Source organism: Emys orbicularis, chromosome 9 (genome assembly GCF_028017835.1).
Source record: "Emys orbicularis isolate rEmyOrb1 chromosome 9, rEmyOrb1.hap1, whole genome shotgun sequence".
NCBI lineage: Eukaryota > Metazoa > Chordata > Testudines > Emydidae > Emys > Emys orbicularis.
In genome coordinates this window covers 57,087,967-57,104,743 of record NC_088691.1, presented here as the reverse complement: position 1 = coordinate 57,104,743, position 16,777 = coordinate 57,087,967, and the positions used below count along the sequence as shown (strand labels likewise).

Here is a 16,777-nt window from a genome sequence, read left to right as displayed (position 1 = left end):
CAATGAGCTCCTGCTAACCCTTATTGCTGTGTTCTGTCCCTGCTAGGCTTGTTGGCTTCTCTCTCTTGTCCCTCAACTTGTCCCTCATTCATGGAGGATAGGTCCATCAATGGCTATTAGCCAGGATGGGCAAGGATGGTGTCCCTAGCCTCTGATTGCCAGAAACTGGGAATGGGCGACAAGGGATGGATCACTTGATGATTACCTGTTCTGTTCATTCCCTCTGGGACACCTGGCATTGGCCACTGTCGGAAGACAGGATACTGAGCTAGATGGACCTTTGGTCTGACCCAGTATGGCCGCTCTTATGAGTACAGAAAAAGAGGACAAAGGAATACACAGACATTCAGTTCAAATGGGAAAATGAGCTGCAATGTACAAGATTCAATGGGGTAGGTCACGGGACAGGATGGAGGGTTCACTCCCTTTGTTTTCCTCAGTGGCTCTGAGATTAGCTGAGAATGGACCCACAATAGCTGGCCACTGTGTTGAGCAGCAGTAGCAACTGGAAGCACAGCAGGGCACTGGCCCCTTCCACAACTAGTGCTGTTGGTGCAGAGTCACTGAGGTGGGATGGCCTGAGGTGGGATGTCTCCATGAGTCGACATGTTGGTCTCTGCCATCTCAACATGGTTAAGCGCTGCTGAGAGACTATGTTCTGAGCCAACTGTTGATGAAAATGATTGCCTTGAGATTTGTAAATTATCTTCCACTGTTATTGCTTCCGCACCATCAGCCATGACACTGGCACGAATAAAAGAAAGCATCTCCCTTGTGCCTGCCATTTCTCTTGGCCCAGTTCTAGGTGTTCCTCTTTCATATCCAGGAGGAAATACAGACTCTACTTATAAATTACCAGATCAGTCTCCACCCCCCAGGTAATTCCCCCAGAGGGAGTGTTGGCCAGCTAAGAATCTCCATCCATCTGATGCCTCAGCTAGCTAAAGGGTCTAGTAAGATAGCAAGTTGTGGACTGGCAGAAGCTGCCAACACACGAAAACCAAACGAGCAATAAAGATCACTTGGGCAATCAGAAATTAACTGGCAATCTCAGACATCAGGACACCGACAGGACATCAAAGAAGCCTCTAATATTTTTGTTTTGGTCACAAGGCCAGTCAGTGATGCATTAAAAAATATCTGTTTATTTCTGCTAATGTTGTCACTAGCTGCTCATTGCTAATGTGTCCAGACCAGCAATCTCCTGCATAAGTTTATGATGATGGTCTAGGCCACCTACTGAGTCATCTGCTATTCTCCCTCAATTTAGCTAGATGGTCCTTCACAACTCTTTATGGTCAATTTGTCCTTGGAATATACATGCAGGTCCCTCCGTCATCCTTGATCTCATAATCCTCCGGGGCCTATCCATAGCACTGACACTGTCAGTTATTTTTCTCTGATCAGTGTTCATCTTACAGACCAAATCTCTAGAAGCCTTGGTTCCTGGACCAATTATTTCCTCAGTGAGGAACTTCACCTTCTTTTTGCTATCTTTTGGGACCATCACCAAAACAGATAAGGCAATGCTATCAGGCTTGTTGGTAGCATGTCCAACTCTGTAGTGGGTGATTTTCTATGTGCAGGGTGAATCTGCATCTTAATGAGCTATCAGCACATGCTACTCTGGCAGGTGTGGGCATAGCAACATAATGGTCTCAAGTTGCAGTGGGGGAGGTTTAGGTTGGATATTAGGGAAAACTTTTTCACTAGGAGGGTGGTGATGCACTGGAATGGGTTACGTAGGGAGATGGTGGAATATCCTTCCTTAGAGGTTTTTAAGGTCAGGCTTGACAAAGCCCTGGCTGGGATGATTTAGTTGGGGATTGGTCCTGCTTTGAGCAGGGGGTTGGACTAGATGACCTCCTGAGGTCCCTTCCAACCCTGATATTCTATGATTCTATGATCCCTAAGTAGCCTGCCAAACTGGCACCCATGTTTTGAATATCTGTCAATCATTTGGGCATGCTGCCTCTGGCTCGACTCAGGAATCTTTAAAGCACAATGTGCTTGTGAAGAGACATACATATGACCATTGGCTGTTCCTTTAGCCACCTTGTGCCTCTTCACTAAACACCTCCTCTGAAAATTTTGGCTAGCGGATCACAAGGCAATCAGAGGCTAGGGACACCATCCTTGCCCATCCTGGCTAATAGCCATTGATGGACCTATCCTCCATGAATTTATCTAGTTGTTTTTTGAATCCTGTTCTAGTCTTGGTCTTCAAAACATCCCCTGGAAAAGAGTTCCACAGGTTGACAGCTAATTTAGACCCCATCATTTTATATGTTTAGTTGAGATTATGTTTTCCAGTATGCATTACTTTGCATTTATCAACATTGAATTTCCTCTGCCATTTTGTTGCTCAGTCACCCAGTTTTGTGAGATTTCTTCGTAATGCTTCGCAGTCTGCTTTGGACTTAATTATCATGAATAGTTTTGTATCATCTGCAAATTTTGCCACCTCACTGTTTACCCCCTTTTCCAGATAATTTATGAATATGTTGAACTGTACTGGTCCCAGTACAGACCTCTGGGGGACACCACTATTTACCTCTCTCCATTCTGAAAACTGATAATTTATTCCTACCCTATGTTACTGCCTCCCCCATATTATTTATAAACTTCACTCTTGCATCCTTGACTTTTCTTTGATACTGTCATGGGGTCCGCTTACCGTTGATCGTGCCTCCTCCTGGCCGTCCTGGGGATTAACTCTGCCAGGTGCCGCCTGCCTCTGGCAGTGTCCATACCAGTTGTCCTTTCTCACTTCCAGGCCCATCTCCCTCTGAGAACCACAGCCTCCTCTTCATGACTCGGCATTCCGTCCAGGTCACTATGTAGTTCCCCCTTGCGTGCCCCACAAAGTATTTCTGAAACAAATTTTCCCAGCCAGTGCACTGTCCTTTGCCTGGTTTATGCCGTGTGCTCAGGAGCTGGTAAGGGAACCAGGGCCCGCCTTCTACTCTGGCTTCCAGCTCAGGGGCCCTCCAGTCAGCAGCTAAGACCTGCATTGTTCTACCTTGCTGCTTTCCCCCTGGGCCTTTTCTACCTTCCTGGTTCCCCCCTGTTTTGCCAGCCTCCCAATTCCCTTCTCCCAGGGAGTTACTGCAGCCTATTTCCCTGCAGCCCCCTTCTGCTTTCAGGGCTTTATGCAGGTCCCTCGGTTCCTGTCTAGCTGAGCCTCCCTATCTAATCAATTCCCTGTGCCCTGGCTCCTCCTTCAAGTGCAGCCTGGGCAGTTAGGTAGGCGCAATAACCCCTTCCAATCTTGTGTGGGGTGGACACCCCATCACAGATACTTACCTCTTTTCTGCGTAAATTAACAGTTCATTTCAGAATTCCTCCTTGGGTTCTAGTTCTTCCTCAGAGTGGACAAGGCTCTGTGCCCATCTTTATCCTCATTGTCCTTTTCTTCTTCTGCCTTATCTAGGATGACTCCAGCCATATGTGTCTGTTCATGTGGCTGTCTGGGGCTTGTGCCTCAGCTGCTGCTGCTTTTGTATAGGATATGAGGTCAGCAAAGGCAGTACTGAGTAAAAACTAGCTCAGCCTTTGCCCTTGCGGCTTCATGTGTTTAATCCTCTAATTTGTGTGTCTAAATTGGCTTGAGTCCGAAAATACTATGTTGCCTGTCCTTGAAGCCACGCCCACAATCCTGTCCTTTTGTGTATACTCATCCTTTTGCATTGTACAGGGACTGTATGTACCCAACTGTCCCTTTTGCACTTATCCCTTGCTTCGACTGTGGAATAAATGTGCCTATGGGGATTTGTGTGTGCAATTTTTTGAAAATTTAGCCCTTCATAGAATCCTAGAATATCAGGGGTGGAAGGGACCTCAGGACGTCATCTGGTCCAACCCCCGGCTCAAAGCAGGACCAATCCCCAACTAAATCAACTCCTTAACTCCTGGGTACGTCAGTTTTTTCCATGTGTAAGGTGGTGTATAATGCTTCCTCTCCTCTCAGAGAAGTAGGGCTGCCAACCCTCTGGGATTGTCCTGGAGCCTCAAGGAATTAAAGATTAATCTTTAATTAAAGATTGTCATGTGATGAAACCTCCATGAATACCTCCAACCAAAATTAGCAACCCTAAAGTGTGAGGCTTAACTATTCGTTTTTACAAATTGCATTGAGATCTTCACATGGAAGGTATTATAGAAATGGTAAGTATTATAAATGAAATCACTTGTTGAAATTATCTGGTCTGTGCTATGCAAGAGGTCAGACTAAATTATCATAATGTTCCCTTCTGGCCTTCATATGTTTAATCGATGAAAAAAATATTAATTATTATATATATCTGTACAATCTATACTGGCAATCCTATATTGTGGCCTTGTATTGAGGACGTGAAATATTTTCATTCCTGCAGTTTGTAGTGTTATACTTTGATATTAAGAAATGCTGTGAATGATAAAAAGGAAGAGTTAATGCCCTCCTTGATGAATCAATTTATGGTTTTGTGTGGTAAAGGCAGTTATGCCTTGAAAAAAGATTATGTAAAATGGGCGGCACCTTTCTCAACAGATCTGTTCTTTTTGTGTAATCTGAGTCATATTTACTTACTTTAGTGACAAAAGTAAGGTTTTACTGTTTTTTCCTGTTATACCTGGTCTACATACAGATTTTGTATTGGTGTAGTTATATCAGTTGGGGGATGCTTTTTTAGTCGTGGTTATACAAGAACAATCCAGAGTGGATGCAGTTATACTGTTATAAATGTGCTTATACCAGTGTAGCTTATTCCCTTTTCCATATGGGAATAAGATGTATTGACATAATCATATTTATACCATTATAACTGTGTTGACATTTGGGAGGGGGGGAGGTGTGCCACTTTATCTATAGTTTTTGTATGAAGACAAGCCCTAAGTCATGCAAAGCCAACACAGCTGAAACTGAGTGAGCTGGATTCTTTTCACTTTTGCACATGATCAGTAGAGTTACTTACTAATTTCCAGTTAGTTACACCTGTAAATCCCAATTGGAAACACCAGAGTTATACAGGTGTAAGTGGAAGACATAATTTGTCAGTAGATTTAATAGTACTAGTGGTGACATGCAAGATGTCAATAATTCATTTGAACTCTTTCCAAGGATGAGTTTTCAGAACAGGAACTCAGAAAAGAAATTATTTTACTTGTAAAATCAGCATATTTGATACAGAAATCAATCAGGGAGAATAAATGTGAATCCCCATTATGCAATTTTTTTAGAGGGTCTGTTTTTATAGTAGATCTTCACTTTAGGGCACAAGACTGGGTATCAGGGGACTAGCCCCAACTTTAAGCACTTGGTACTGATTCTAGAAAGTTTCCCTATTCAGTAAAGCAGTTAAGCATATGCTTAACATTAAGCATGTGCGGGAGTTAAGCACATACTTAAAGCCAAGCAGATGCTTTAATGCTTTCCTGAATTGGGGCCACAAGTTTGAAAAATTTACTCTTCTAAATTCATAATTAGGCCTCGTAAGTGGCCTGATTTCCAGAGATGATGAGCACTTGCAAATCCACTTACTTAAATGAAGATTGATGGTGGTCAGCAGAATTGGGCACTTAATTTCTCCTTGCCTCAATTTCCTTTGCAAAGAAGGGGGATCATACTTAGTCAAAGGGCTGTTTCTCAATCTAAATTCATTAATGTTTGTAGGATGTATTAACTTCCTTCCATGAAAGCACTATATATGTATAAAATGTTTTTATTTATGCCTATTGGGAGGAAGAGAAATGCTAATTATAATACCTTTGAATGAAGCATACTTCTCAAAGCTAGTAGTATAATGTTTCAGGATGCTAGTACTATAAATTATCAGGATGCCAGTCTGAAATATTAGTGATCTTTTATTTCTATTTTGCAGCTGCAAGAAAACCAAGATGAAATCGAAAATATGATGAACTCTATTTTTAAGGGTATATTTGTTCATAGATACCGGTAAGAGAATGAGCACTGTAGAAGGCCTTATTTGCCAAATTTAATTAAAAAATTATGTTGATTTTCTTGTGGTGTAACATTCTAGGTCCCTCCAAAACTAAACTAAAACCATTATAATCTTTGAGGTTAAGGAAGAGAATTTAGGTGTCTCCCAGACAACCTTAATTTGGTCCTAAGTAACACCATAGGGGAGGGAAAAAAATGAAAAAAGTGAATTCAGTGTTAAAATGCAGTTTCAGCTAAGGTGGGACCACAAAGACTGAAATGCCTTAATAATAATAACCATATGGTTATTTTATGTTGTACAGAGCAAAAAAGTTAATTGGGTGCCTTCACTGTACATTTACATGCCTTAACATTTTGGATGTCTTTTAAGGTTAATCTTAACTCTGAGGCTTGGTCTACACTAAACCCCCAAATCGAACTAAGGTACGCAACTTCAGCTACGTGAATAACATAGCTGAAGTTCGAAGTACCTTAGTTCGAACTTACCTCGGTCCACACGCGGCAGGCAGGCTCCCCCGTCGACTCCGCGGTACTCCTCTCATTTAGCTGGAGTACCGTAGTCGACGGCGAGCACTTCCTGGTTTGACTTATCGCGTCCAGACAAGACAAGAGGGGCCTGGGTTAGGGAGAGCAATGCTATGAACTGGGCAGGTGTCTGAGGTGGGCCCTCAAGCCTTCGATGCCAAGGAATGGTGCTTGAAAGGCTGCTCATGGCAATGTTGCCTCAGCTTGACTGAAGGATCTCTGCTGGGGAAGCTAAGGCAGGAAAGTAGAGGGAGCCCTTAAAAGACAGAGGCACTGGGACTTAGGGTCTGGGATCCCCCCACCTCTTTGAATAGCACTGATTTCCCTAATATAGCCCTCTTCTCTGCAAACAACCCTTTTGCCCCTAGGAACCTTGCTTCCTTTTGCCCCGCACATCCACATTCTGTCCCTGTTTCCCACATAGCCTCATTTACTATCTGCTTGGTTCTTTCAACACTAGAAAGCAGCACTATGAAAAACAGGAGAGTGGCTAAGTGCTTGGAGGGCAGGGATGTGTGAATGAAGATGTGAAGGGGCACTAGGGAAAGGTCAGCAGGTCTCTGAAATGTTGGGAAGTAGAGAAGAGGATGTCCAGGGTCGTGGGCTTAGTAGGGATATGAGCATGATATTGCGTTCAAAGGATTTGAGGGGTTTTTTTGCATTTGTTGTGATGGAAATAGGGTGGCTACCCTGCTTCCGTGCTTACCTCTCAGGGTCTGGTATTGTGATTTGTCAAGTAGTCTACAGTGAAAGAGATGAGCTGGCACTGTGGCATCATGTAGCCAGATTTGATGGTGCAGACTAGAACATGGATCTCTTATTGGTAACCAGATTATGAATGATAGAATTCCTCTGCCCACTGACATTGAACTGCATAAACTGAAGCTCCTGGGGCTTGATTGTGCTCTGACCTCATTGTAAAGACATTAGAGTTATACCACTGAAGTGGGCATAACTCTAACTCTAAAACTGGTCTGAGAGCAGAATCAGACTGTGTTGGTATGTGCCTTTGCATTAGCTCTAAATGAGAACTCCAGATCCATCTATGAGTAGGAAGGCAAGCTGATGTGTAATGGATTTATTAAGTGTTGGTCTACTGCTGAACCAGATGCCTTGGATGAGAGAGGTTTGTTTGACACTCCCTAGCATTGTTGGTGTTATGATGTGGGAGGAGTCAGAGCTTGCAAATCACCTCCTTTTAGTGCAGAAAGGGGTCATAGAGATACTTTAGGTTTTGAATTACATAACTAACATGAAGATGGGGGATCTTGGTCTTGTCACCAAACAGGGGGAGGAAAAAGCTCTTCTCTCTGCTAGTAGCAGTTTTGAGAGATTTTGCAGCCCTCACCCCCACCCACGCATTGTGGTGGCATAGCCTGTAAAAAAACAAAAAAATTCCATGCTCCATTGGATGGAAGAGTAACACTTAAAGCTTACTTATCGGTCCATTCTCCCACTGATGATGGTGGTGGGAAATAACTGTAGCTGCCATTGCTGCTAAGGGATAGTAGAGAGGAATAGATGGTTTTTCAAAGACTCCCCTGTCGATCCAAGCACCTTCTCATGCTGCTGCCAGCAATGGAAAACTCTTGTTTCTGTCAGTGTGTTTTTGGGAAGGAGAAACCTGATGGATGACTTCTTGTCTGCGGACAAGGGGCATATGCCAGTATTCACACAGCTGGATCTATGAGATATTTGCAGCCATTGATCATGGGATTGTGCTGTCTCGCTATACAGATTTAGCGGAGGTTATGGGGATGTGTTGAGAGGGTCATAATAGGCTGCTGCTATGCCTGCCTGCAAAGCCCTTACCGGTGAAGTTAATCCGGGATCAATCCTCTCTCCAATCTCTTCACTTTGTATGAAGCCATTTGGAGAGAGAGTGAGATGACACGGGCTGAAATGCCAGCAGTATGTGGACAACATAATGCATTACATCCAATTCCAGCTGCCCCAGCTCTGCTGGTGCCCAAGGAACATAAACACTTGAATGAAGGGCAGCTGACCGAAGCCAAACCCAGGCAAAAAGAAAGTGATAGCGGTGAGGAGAGGGAAACATTTCAAAGAACTCTCCATCTCCATAATGGCCTTAAGGCTTTCTTCCCATGGATGGTCAAGATGGTCTATAGACTTGGGGTCCTTTTAGTCTCCTCACTCCGTATACAGGTAGTTATGATTGCAAACAGTGCCTTTTCTATGTACAATTAGCTAGGACATTCTTCCCCATCCTGTTGGATTCATACTCCGTCACAGTAATCTATGCATTGGTGATCCCCAGGTTTGATTAGGAGTGAAACTGTTGACCTTAGAAAGGTTCAGCTGGTTTGGAATACAGCCTGCCTATGTAGCAACATAGGGTGTTGAGTCTATCATTCTAGTCCTTTACACTGGGTTCTCATTGAATATTGAGTCAAATGGAAGATTTCAGTACTGATAACTTATTGGAAAAGGTACAGAGAAGGGCAACAAAAATGATTAAGGGTATGGGACAGATTCCATCTGAGTAGAACAGGAGTACTTGTGGCACCTTAGAGACTAACAAATTTATTAGAGCATAAGCTTTCGTGGGCTACAACCCACATCCGAAGAAGTGGGTTGTAGCCCACGAAAGCTTATGCTCTAATAAATTTTAGTCTCTAAGGTGCCACAAGTACTCCTGTTGTTTTTGCGGATACAGACTAACACGGCTGCTACTCTGAAACCTGTCATCTGAGTAGAGAGTAAAAAGACAGTAACTTTTCAGCTTGGAAAAGAGAGCACTAAGAGAGGATATGATAGAGGTCTATGAAATCATGAATGGTGTGGAGATAGTGAATAAGGAAGTGTTATTTACCCCTTCGCGTAACAAAAGCACCAGGGGTCACCCAATGAAATTGATAGGCAGCAGGTATAAAACAAACAAAGGGAAGTACTTCTTCACACAATGCACAGTCAACCTGTGGAACTCGTTACAGGGGATGCTGTGAAGGCCAAAAGTATATAAAAAAGATTTAGATAAGTTCATGGAGGACAGGTCTATCAACAGGTGTTAGCTAAGATGGTCAGGGATGTGACCCCATGCTCTGGGTGTCCATAGGCCTCTGACTGCCAGATTCTGGGAATGGACTACAAGGGATGGATCACTTGATGATTGCCCTGTTCTGTTTGTTCCCTTTGAAGCATCTGTCATTGGCCTCTCTCGGAAGACAGGATACTGGGCTAGATGGACCATTGGTCTGAATCAGTATGGCCTTTCTTATGTGGGGTCAGGGGGTTTATAAGTGCTTTAAGGTACAGAAAATAAGATGGGGTTTCCCTTTAATTTTACATGTAAGAAAACTGGACAGAACTGGAACTGTCATTTCATAGTCATTGGAATTCCTGAAAGAAGAATCTGCATATCAGCATACTAGAATTAAGATCAATTTGTTGGGCAGGGTAGTGCAAGTAATCACAGACAATACAGCAACAATTTTTTATTTGAACAAGCAAGGAGGAACTGATTCCATCCAGATGTTCAAAGAAGCTGTGCCTTTGTGGGAATGGTACATTTGGCACAACATTTATCCCATAGCAGTCAAGGACAGCATCCTCACAAATCGACTGATCAGGAACTTACATGATTAGCACTATGGGTCACTCAAGAACTCAGTGGCAAACAAAATCTTCTCTCTATGAGGATATCCAGAGAGAGAGACCTATTTAGAACAAGACAACTCCAAAAGTCAAAGGTTTTCCTCAAGAGCAAGAGCAGACCACTAGTTCCATATTGGATGCATTTCTACTAGACTGGGGAACACACTAAGGAGATCTGTCATCATTTTTTGTTCAGAGAGTTATCAAGAAAATAAATCAAGGCCAAGATTATTTTGATTGCCTCCGGCATTCTACAGCTATCACAAGGAGTTTGGGAACTACAGGTCTGTTGACCCAACCGAGTCCAATTTACCACCCAGACCCACACTGTCTTCACTTGGCAGTATAGGCTGTAGGACTCTGACAGACCTGAAAATATCCTGCTCAGAAAAAAAAAAAAATCAAGAGACTCTTTTAAACTCCAAGACACAGTCAGCCCACAGGTATTATGATCTTAAGTGGAACAAGTTTTAACTGAGGGCTAATAACAATAACATAAACCCACCTTCAGCTCCTATTCAATCTGTGTGGAGTGCCTACTTCACTTAAAATCCGTAGGGCTTTCTCTGTCATCTGTGTTAGTGCTTCTTGCAGCTGTCTCTGCTCATCAATAACAATATTGCTTGGCAATAACACTGTATTTAGTCATAACACCAGAAAAAGATCCATGAAGGAGCTAATAAATTCTTACTCTCTGATCAAAGAACATACACCAACATAAAATCTCAACCTAATGTTTACTCAGCTTATGAAACCTCTCTTTGAAACTTTGGGATAATGTTCCTTATTTCACCTTTCCAATAAAACAACCAAGGAAGTGGTAATTCACCCACACCCTAAATTCTTCCCTAAGGTGGTAATAGAACTCCATTTTAACCAGTCCATTAACTTACCAGTATTTTTTCCTAAACCCTCGCTCTCATCCAGGGGAGTGAAAGTTATGATCTCAGATGCCAAGAAAGCATTTGCTTCTTCTTCGAGAGATGTCCCTGTGGGTGCTCCACTCCAGGTGTTGGTGCGTCCCTGCGCCTTTGCTCGGAGATTTTTTGCAGCAGTACTCATAGCGGCCACGCATGCTCAGAGGCTGCCCCCGCTGTGAGTCTAGGTTGATAGTACGCATGCGTGGCCGGTCTCCTCAGTTCCTTCTCTACCGTCCCCTGCCTGAGACGGAGCTCAGCAGACTCGTTAGGAAATCCCTCACTCTTGCTAAAATTACCCTTCTAGTAACTAGTTTGTTGTCAGTTCTTTGTTAGTGTAGTTAATTACCTCGTTTATCTGTTACAAAAAAACAAAACAAAACAAAAAAACACCTTTTTTCTGTCAGCCACAGCCGCTTCGGCCATGCCGGGCTCCACAGGCTTCAAGCGCTGTTCTACATGTAAGGAGGCTATCCCGCTATCAGATGGCCACTCAAAGTGTATAAAATGTTTGGGGGAAGCCCACATTCCCCAAAAATGTGCCCACTGCTGTAAACTCAGTTCCAGGGCACGGAAGGACAGGGAGCTTAGACTTAAATTGCTCCTCCTGCAAAAGTCTATCGGGTCAGTTTCAGACCCAGGCGCTGAATCCGGCTCCGCTACCCGCCACAGCCCCCCCGCCTCAAAAAAACTGAAAAAATCTACAAAGAAGGGACAGCCTTCTTCACCAAAGAAGGTTATGAGGCACAAGGTTTCTTCAGGCAGATCAACGGTCTCCCTGCCTGTGTTTCCTCACCTCAGCAACTTTGATGAGCCGGGCTCCTCAGGAACCGCGCGAAAGCCGCCTGAGGCTGCGGCGGCGGCGCGAGGCTCCGGTGCCGAGGCATCAGGCTTTCAGTTGCCTGCCTCTATTATGGCACCGTTCGGCACCGCAACGGACGCGGTGCCGACATTTTACAACATGCCTGATCCCCTGCAGGCTGATGTTGCCCGCCCGGCACCGACCGCGGCACCGACAACCGCGGAGCAGACAGACAGGGAGTTCACAGGCAAAACCCCTGCTCAGAGGAATGTTCCCGCACGGCAACCTCCCCCTGCACAGCTTTCACCTCACGCAGGAGCCTCACCATTTCAATTTACTCAGACAGCAGATCTATTGGTATCACCTATCCTGCAGTCTCCCCTGATGAATGCCTGTTCTTCTCCAATGCCTGAGTCAGGATCTGAGCAGCCTTCCTCCAGTGAGGAGGAAACTGATCCACAGGGAGTTTTTTCTCCATATCAAGACTCCCACTCCCAGACCCCAGTCAATAGAGGTTATAAGAAAACTACCTCATCCAGCAAGGGAGGTCTAGGTTGGACATTAGGAAAAAGTTCCTAACTGTCAGGGTGGTTAAACACTGGAATAAATTGCCTAGGGAGGTTGTGGAATCTCCATCTCTGGAGATATTTAAGAGTAGGTTAGATAAATGTCTATCAGGGATGGTCTAGACAGTATTTGGTCCTGCCATGCGGGCAGGGGACTGGACTCGATGACCTCTCGAGGTCCCTTCCAGTCCTAGAATCTATGAATCTACTCTCAGGATCCTGCCTCCTGGGGGGGTGAACCCCTGGATGGCACCACCTGTGCCCTACCCACCACCATGGCAATATTGGACACCATGGGCATCGTACCCTCAAGAATACGTGCGCTATGGCAATTCGACCAGGCGCAACACCGGTCTAGCACCACCACCTGACGAATCTGCCAGTGACACGAGACACCTGGCAGCACAGTCACACTTCCAGGATAAACCTAGCCCTGCTCCTATTCCAGCAGAGCCGGCGCTAACGCCTGAAGAAGCCTTACTTCCCCTTCCTCCAACACCGTCAGATGACTACGCAAAATTCCAAGACCTCTTTAAAAGAGTTGCCAGTGACTTGAGAATTAACTTGGAGGTAGTCACTGAGCAACAGCATGAGCTAACGGACATCCTACAGCCCTCTTCTTCCTCTAGGGTGGCATTACCAATCAACGTAGCCCTTTTAGAACCCTCTAAGTCCATCTGGCAGACTCCAGCTACAAGCCTACCTACCTGTAAACAAGCGGACAGGAAGTACTTTATCCCTCCAAAGGGTTCTGAATTCCTTTTTACCCACCCGGTACCAAACTCATTGGTAGTAGACGCCGCGAACCAAAGGGCCAAACAACAGTATTCCCGTTCCACCCCAGCCAACAAGGACAGCAAACGCTTGGACCTCTTTGGTCGTAAAGTATACGCATCCTCGACCCTACAATTTCGTATAGCTAATTATACTGCAGTCCTTGCAAAATATGACCACAAAAACTATAATAAATTCATGGATTTTATTGACAACATTCCAGAACAGAAAAAACAACAATTCACAGCTCTGGTTTCCAAGGGACAAAGCATATCACGCACCGCTCTTCAAGCGGCCCTCGATGTAGCCAACACTGCAGCAAGATCGACCGCCACAGCAGTTGTCATGCGACGGGGTTCATGGCTCTCTTCCTCTTTCTTTCCTCGAGAAGTTCAGAGCACCATTGAAGATCTTCCCTTTGACGGTGACAAACTTTTTGCTTCTACCACGAACGACGTGCTTCATTCAATGAAGGAATCAAGGGCAACCCTCCGGTCTTTAGGTCTCCAGACACCTATGACCAGAAGACGGCAATATAGATACCAACCGTACCAACGTCCACGCTATCCCGCATTTACACAACATTCCCATAGACCACAGGAGCAGCAACAACAACAACAACAACGTCAAAGACCAAGATTCCAGCGTCGTCGTCCCAATTCTGCAGGGGCGCCTCAACCCCCTCCAACTAATAGGTAGATTTGAAGCCTTGGTCGAGGGTTTAGAAAACAGCGTTCCCACTTCAGCCAACACACCTATCTTTGGACACCGCCTACGACCATTCTCCCACCAATGGAAGAACATTACCTCCGACAAGTGGGTCATAGAGGTAGTTATAATTGGATACGCCATCCCCTTCCTCTCCTTGCCTCCCACCCACCCACCCTCCCCGTCCCTCTTCAGGGACCCCTCTCACGAGCAGCTACTCCTCCAAGAAGTGCAACATCTCCTTCATCTGGGAGCAGTAGAAATCGTCCCAGAACGACACAAAGGGAAGGGTTTTTACTCCCATTATTTCTTAACAGAAAAGAAAAATGGCGGATGGCGACCAATCCTCGACCTCAGGAGTCTCAACAAATTTGTCAAAAAGCAAAAGTTCAAGATGGTTACCCTCACCACCATAATCCCAGCACTGGAGCAGGGCGATTGGTTTTCTGCCCTCGACCTACAAGACGCCTATTTCCATGTCACTATACATCCGGCCCACAGACGCTTCCTTCGATTTACCCTCGGCTCGACACATTTTCAATACAGGGTTCTCCCCTTTGGACTGTCCACAGCCCCCCGTGTCTTTTCCAAGCTCCTAGCCGTAGTCACTGCCTACCTCAGGAAACAAGGGGTCATAATATTCCCTTACCTCGACGATTGCCTCCTCAAAGCCTCAACGTTCGACGAAGCTCTCCGGTTCACGCGGCTCACCGTCGATTGTTTCCTATCTCTCGGCCTACAAATAAACAAAAACAAATCCACATTACGCCCCACCCAGCACCTGGAGTTCATAGGAGCAGACCTCGACTCCCGGACGGGGTTGGCATCTCTCCCACCCGACCGCTTCAACTCCATAAGCCAACTGGCCACAAAAATTCGCAACAGTCCCCAGGTGACTGCCCGAGACTGCTTACAAATACTAGGTCACATGGCCTCGTGCACTTTTGTCGTCCAGAATTCACGTCTCTACATGAGGTGCTTCCAAGCGTGGTTGGCCACGGTTTACAGACCGAATGTGCACTCTCTAAACAAGACTCTCTCCCTACCTGTCCGAGTCAAAGATTCTCTACACTGGTGGACAGTTCACTCCAACCTCTGCTCTGGAGTCCCTTTTCTTCAGCAGGCTCCATCACTCATCCTGACCACCGATGCATCTCTGACAGGCTGGGGTGCACACATGTCTCACCACACAGTACAGGGACTATGGTCGTCAACCGAGACCTCCCTGCACGTGAATGTCCTAGAACTTCGAGCTATTCGCAATGCGTGCCGTCACTTCCTGCCACTAATCAAGAATCATCACGTACGCATAATGACAGACAACATTGCATGCTTGTTTTATGTAAACAGGCAGGGAGGAGCTCGATCACATTCGCTGTGCACAGAGGCTATGAAGCTCTGGAATTGGTGCATTGCGAACAACATCCGGGTATCGGCCACCTATCTTCCCGGAGTAATGAACACCACAGCAGACGAACTAAACAGACGCTTCCCATGGGACCACGAGTGGGAGATAGACGAGAAAACCATTCACAACGTATTCAGCACTTGGGGTTACCCAACCATAGACCTTTTTGCAACTACAAAAAAACAAGAAATGTCCCAATTTTTGCTCCAGAGCAGGACTGGGCAAGCATTCCCTGGGAGACGCATTCATGATCCCATGGCACCGAAACCTACTCTATGCGTTTCCCCCGATACCGGTTCTCAACAGGGTCCTGATAAAAATACGAACAGACCGGGCCAAGGTGATCCTAATTGCCCCGTCGTGGCCCTGACAACCGTGGTTTCCGTTCCTCACCAGAATGTCGATTCAACCACCAATCTCCTTGCCTCTCATTCCGAACCTCCTATCACAACAACACGGCCGCTTTCTCCACCCCAACCTGTCCATGCTTCACCTCAAAGCCTGGTTCCTACATGGTTTTCCCAAAGCGAACTAGATTGCTCTGAACAAGTTCAAAGGGTGCTCCTACATAGCAGAACACAATCTACTCGCACCACCTATCTACGAAAGTGGAAACGATTCACACATTGGTGTTCCGCTAAACAACTTTGTCCCACGTCGGTATCTCTTTCGCTCATACTTGACTATCTATTGGGCCTTAAGCAATCCGGCCTTTCTTTCAGCTCCATCAGGGTCCATTTAGCTGCTATTACAACTTTTCACGACAGAATTGATGACACGTCTGTCTTTACTCATCCTATCACCAAGCGTTTCCTCAAGGGACTCCAAACCCTATACCCAGACATTAAACCACCTACCACCCCGTGGGACCGTCATCTAGTACTGTCTTGCCTAACTCAACAACCATTTGAACCCCTAGCCACGTGCTCCCTTTTACACCTCTCGATGAAAACAGCATTTCTAGTGGCAATTACCTCTGCCAGACGGGCAGGAGAAATAGCAGCTCTTATGGCAGACCCACCATATACGCTATTTTTTAAAGACAAGGTTACCCTCAGATTACACCCCAAATTTCTTCCAAAGGTGCACTCGTCATTCCACATTAATGAGCCAATACACCTACCGACCTTTTTTCCGAAACCACACGCGAACTCGTTCGAAGCCTCAATGCATACACTAGATGTACGCAGGGCCTTATCCTTCTATTTGGATAGAACCAAACCTTTTAGAAATTCTTCCAGACTTTTTGTCTCCATTGCGGAGCGCTCCAAAGGTATGCCTATTTCTACCCAGAGACTTTCGAACTGGATTTCTCAGTGTATCCGGTTGTGCTATCAGATGAAGAAAGTTACACCTCCAGACGGCATCAGAACACACTCCACTAGATCTCTGGCTGCCTCTGTAGCATTCTTATGCAAAGTTCCCCTGGCTGATATCTGTAAAGCAGCCACCTGGTCCTCTGAGCACACATTTGTTAAACACTATGCCCTTACTCAAGGCCCTCTATCTGACATACGTTTG

The 16,777-nt window shown here is 45.4% G+C and overlaps 1 protein-coding gene across 1 annotated transcript in view; it reads left to right on the top strand.

Moving 5' to 3' along the window:
- Positions 1-16,777, top strand: part of STAG1 (STAG1 cohesin complex component) — a 393,382-nt gene that overhangs the window by 166,295 nt on the left and 210,310 nt on the right. The window contains exon 10 of the mRNA XM_065411120.1: positions 5,862-5,935. Coding sequence (XP_065267192.1) covers positions 5,862-5,935 — 74 coding nt within the window. The remainder of the gene's footprint in view (positions 1-5,861; positions 5,936-16,777) is intronic.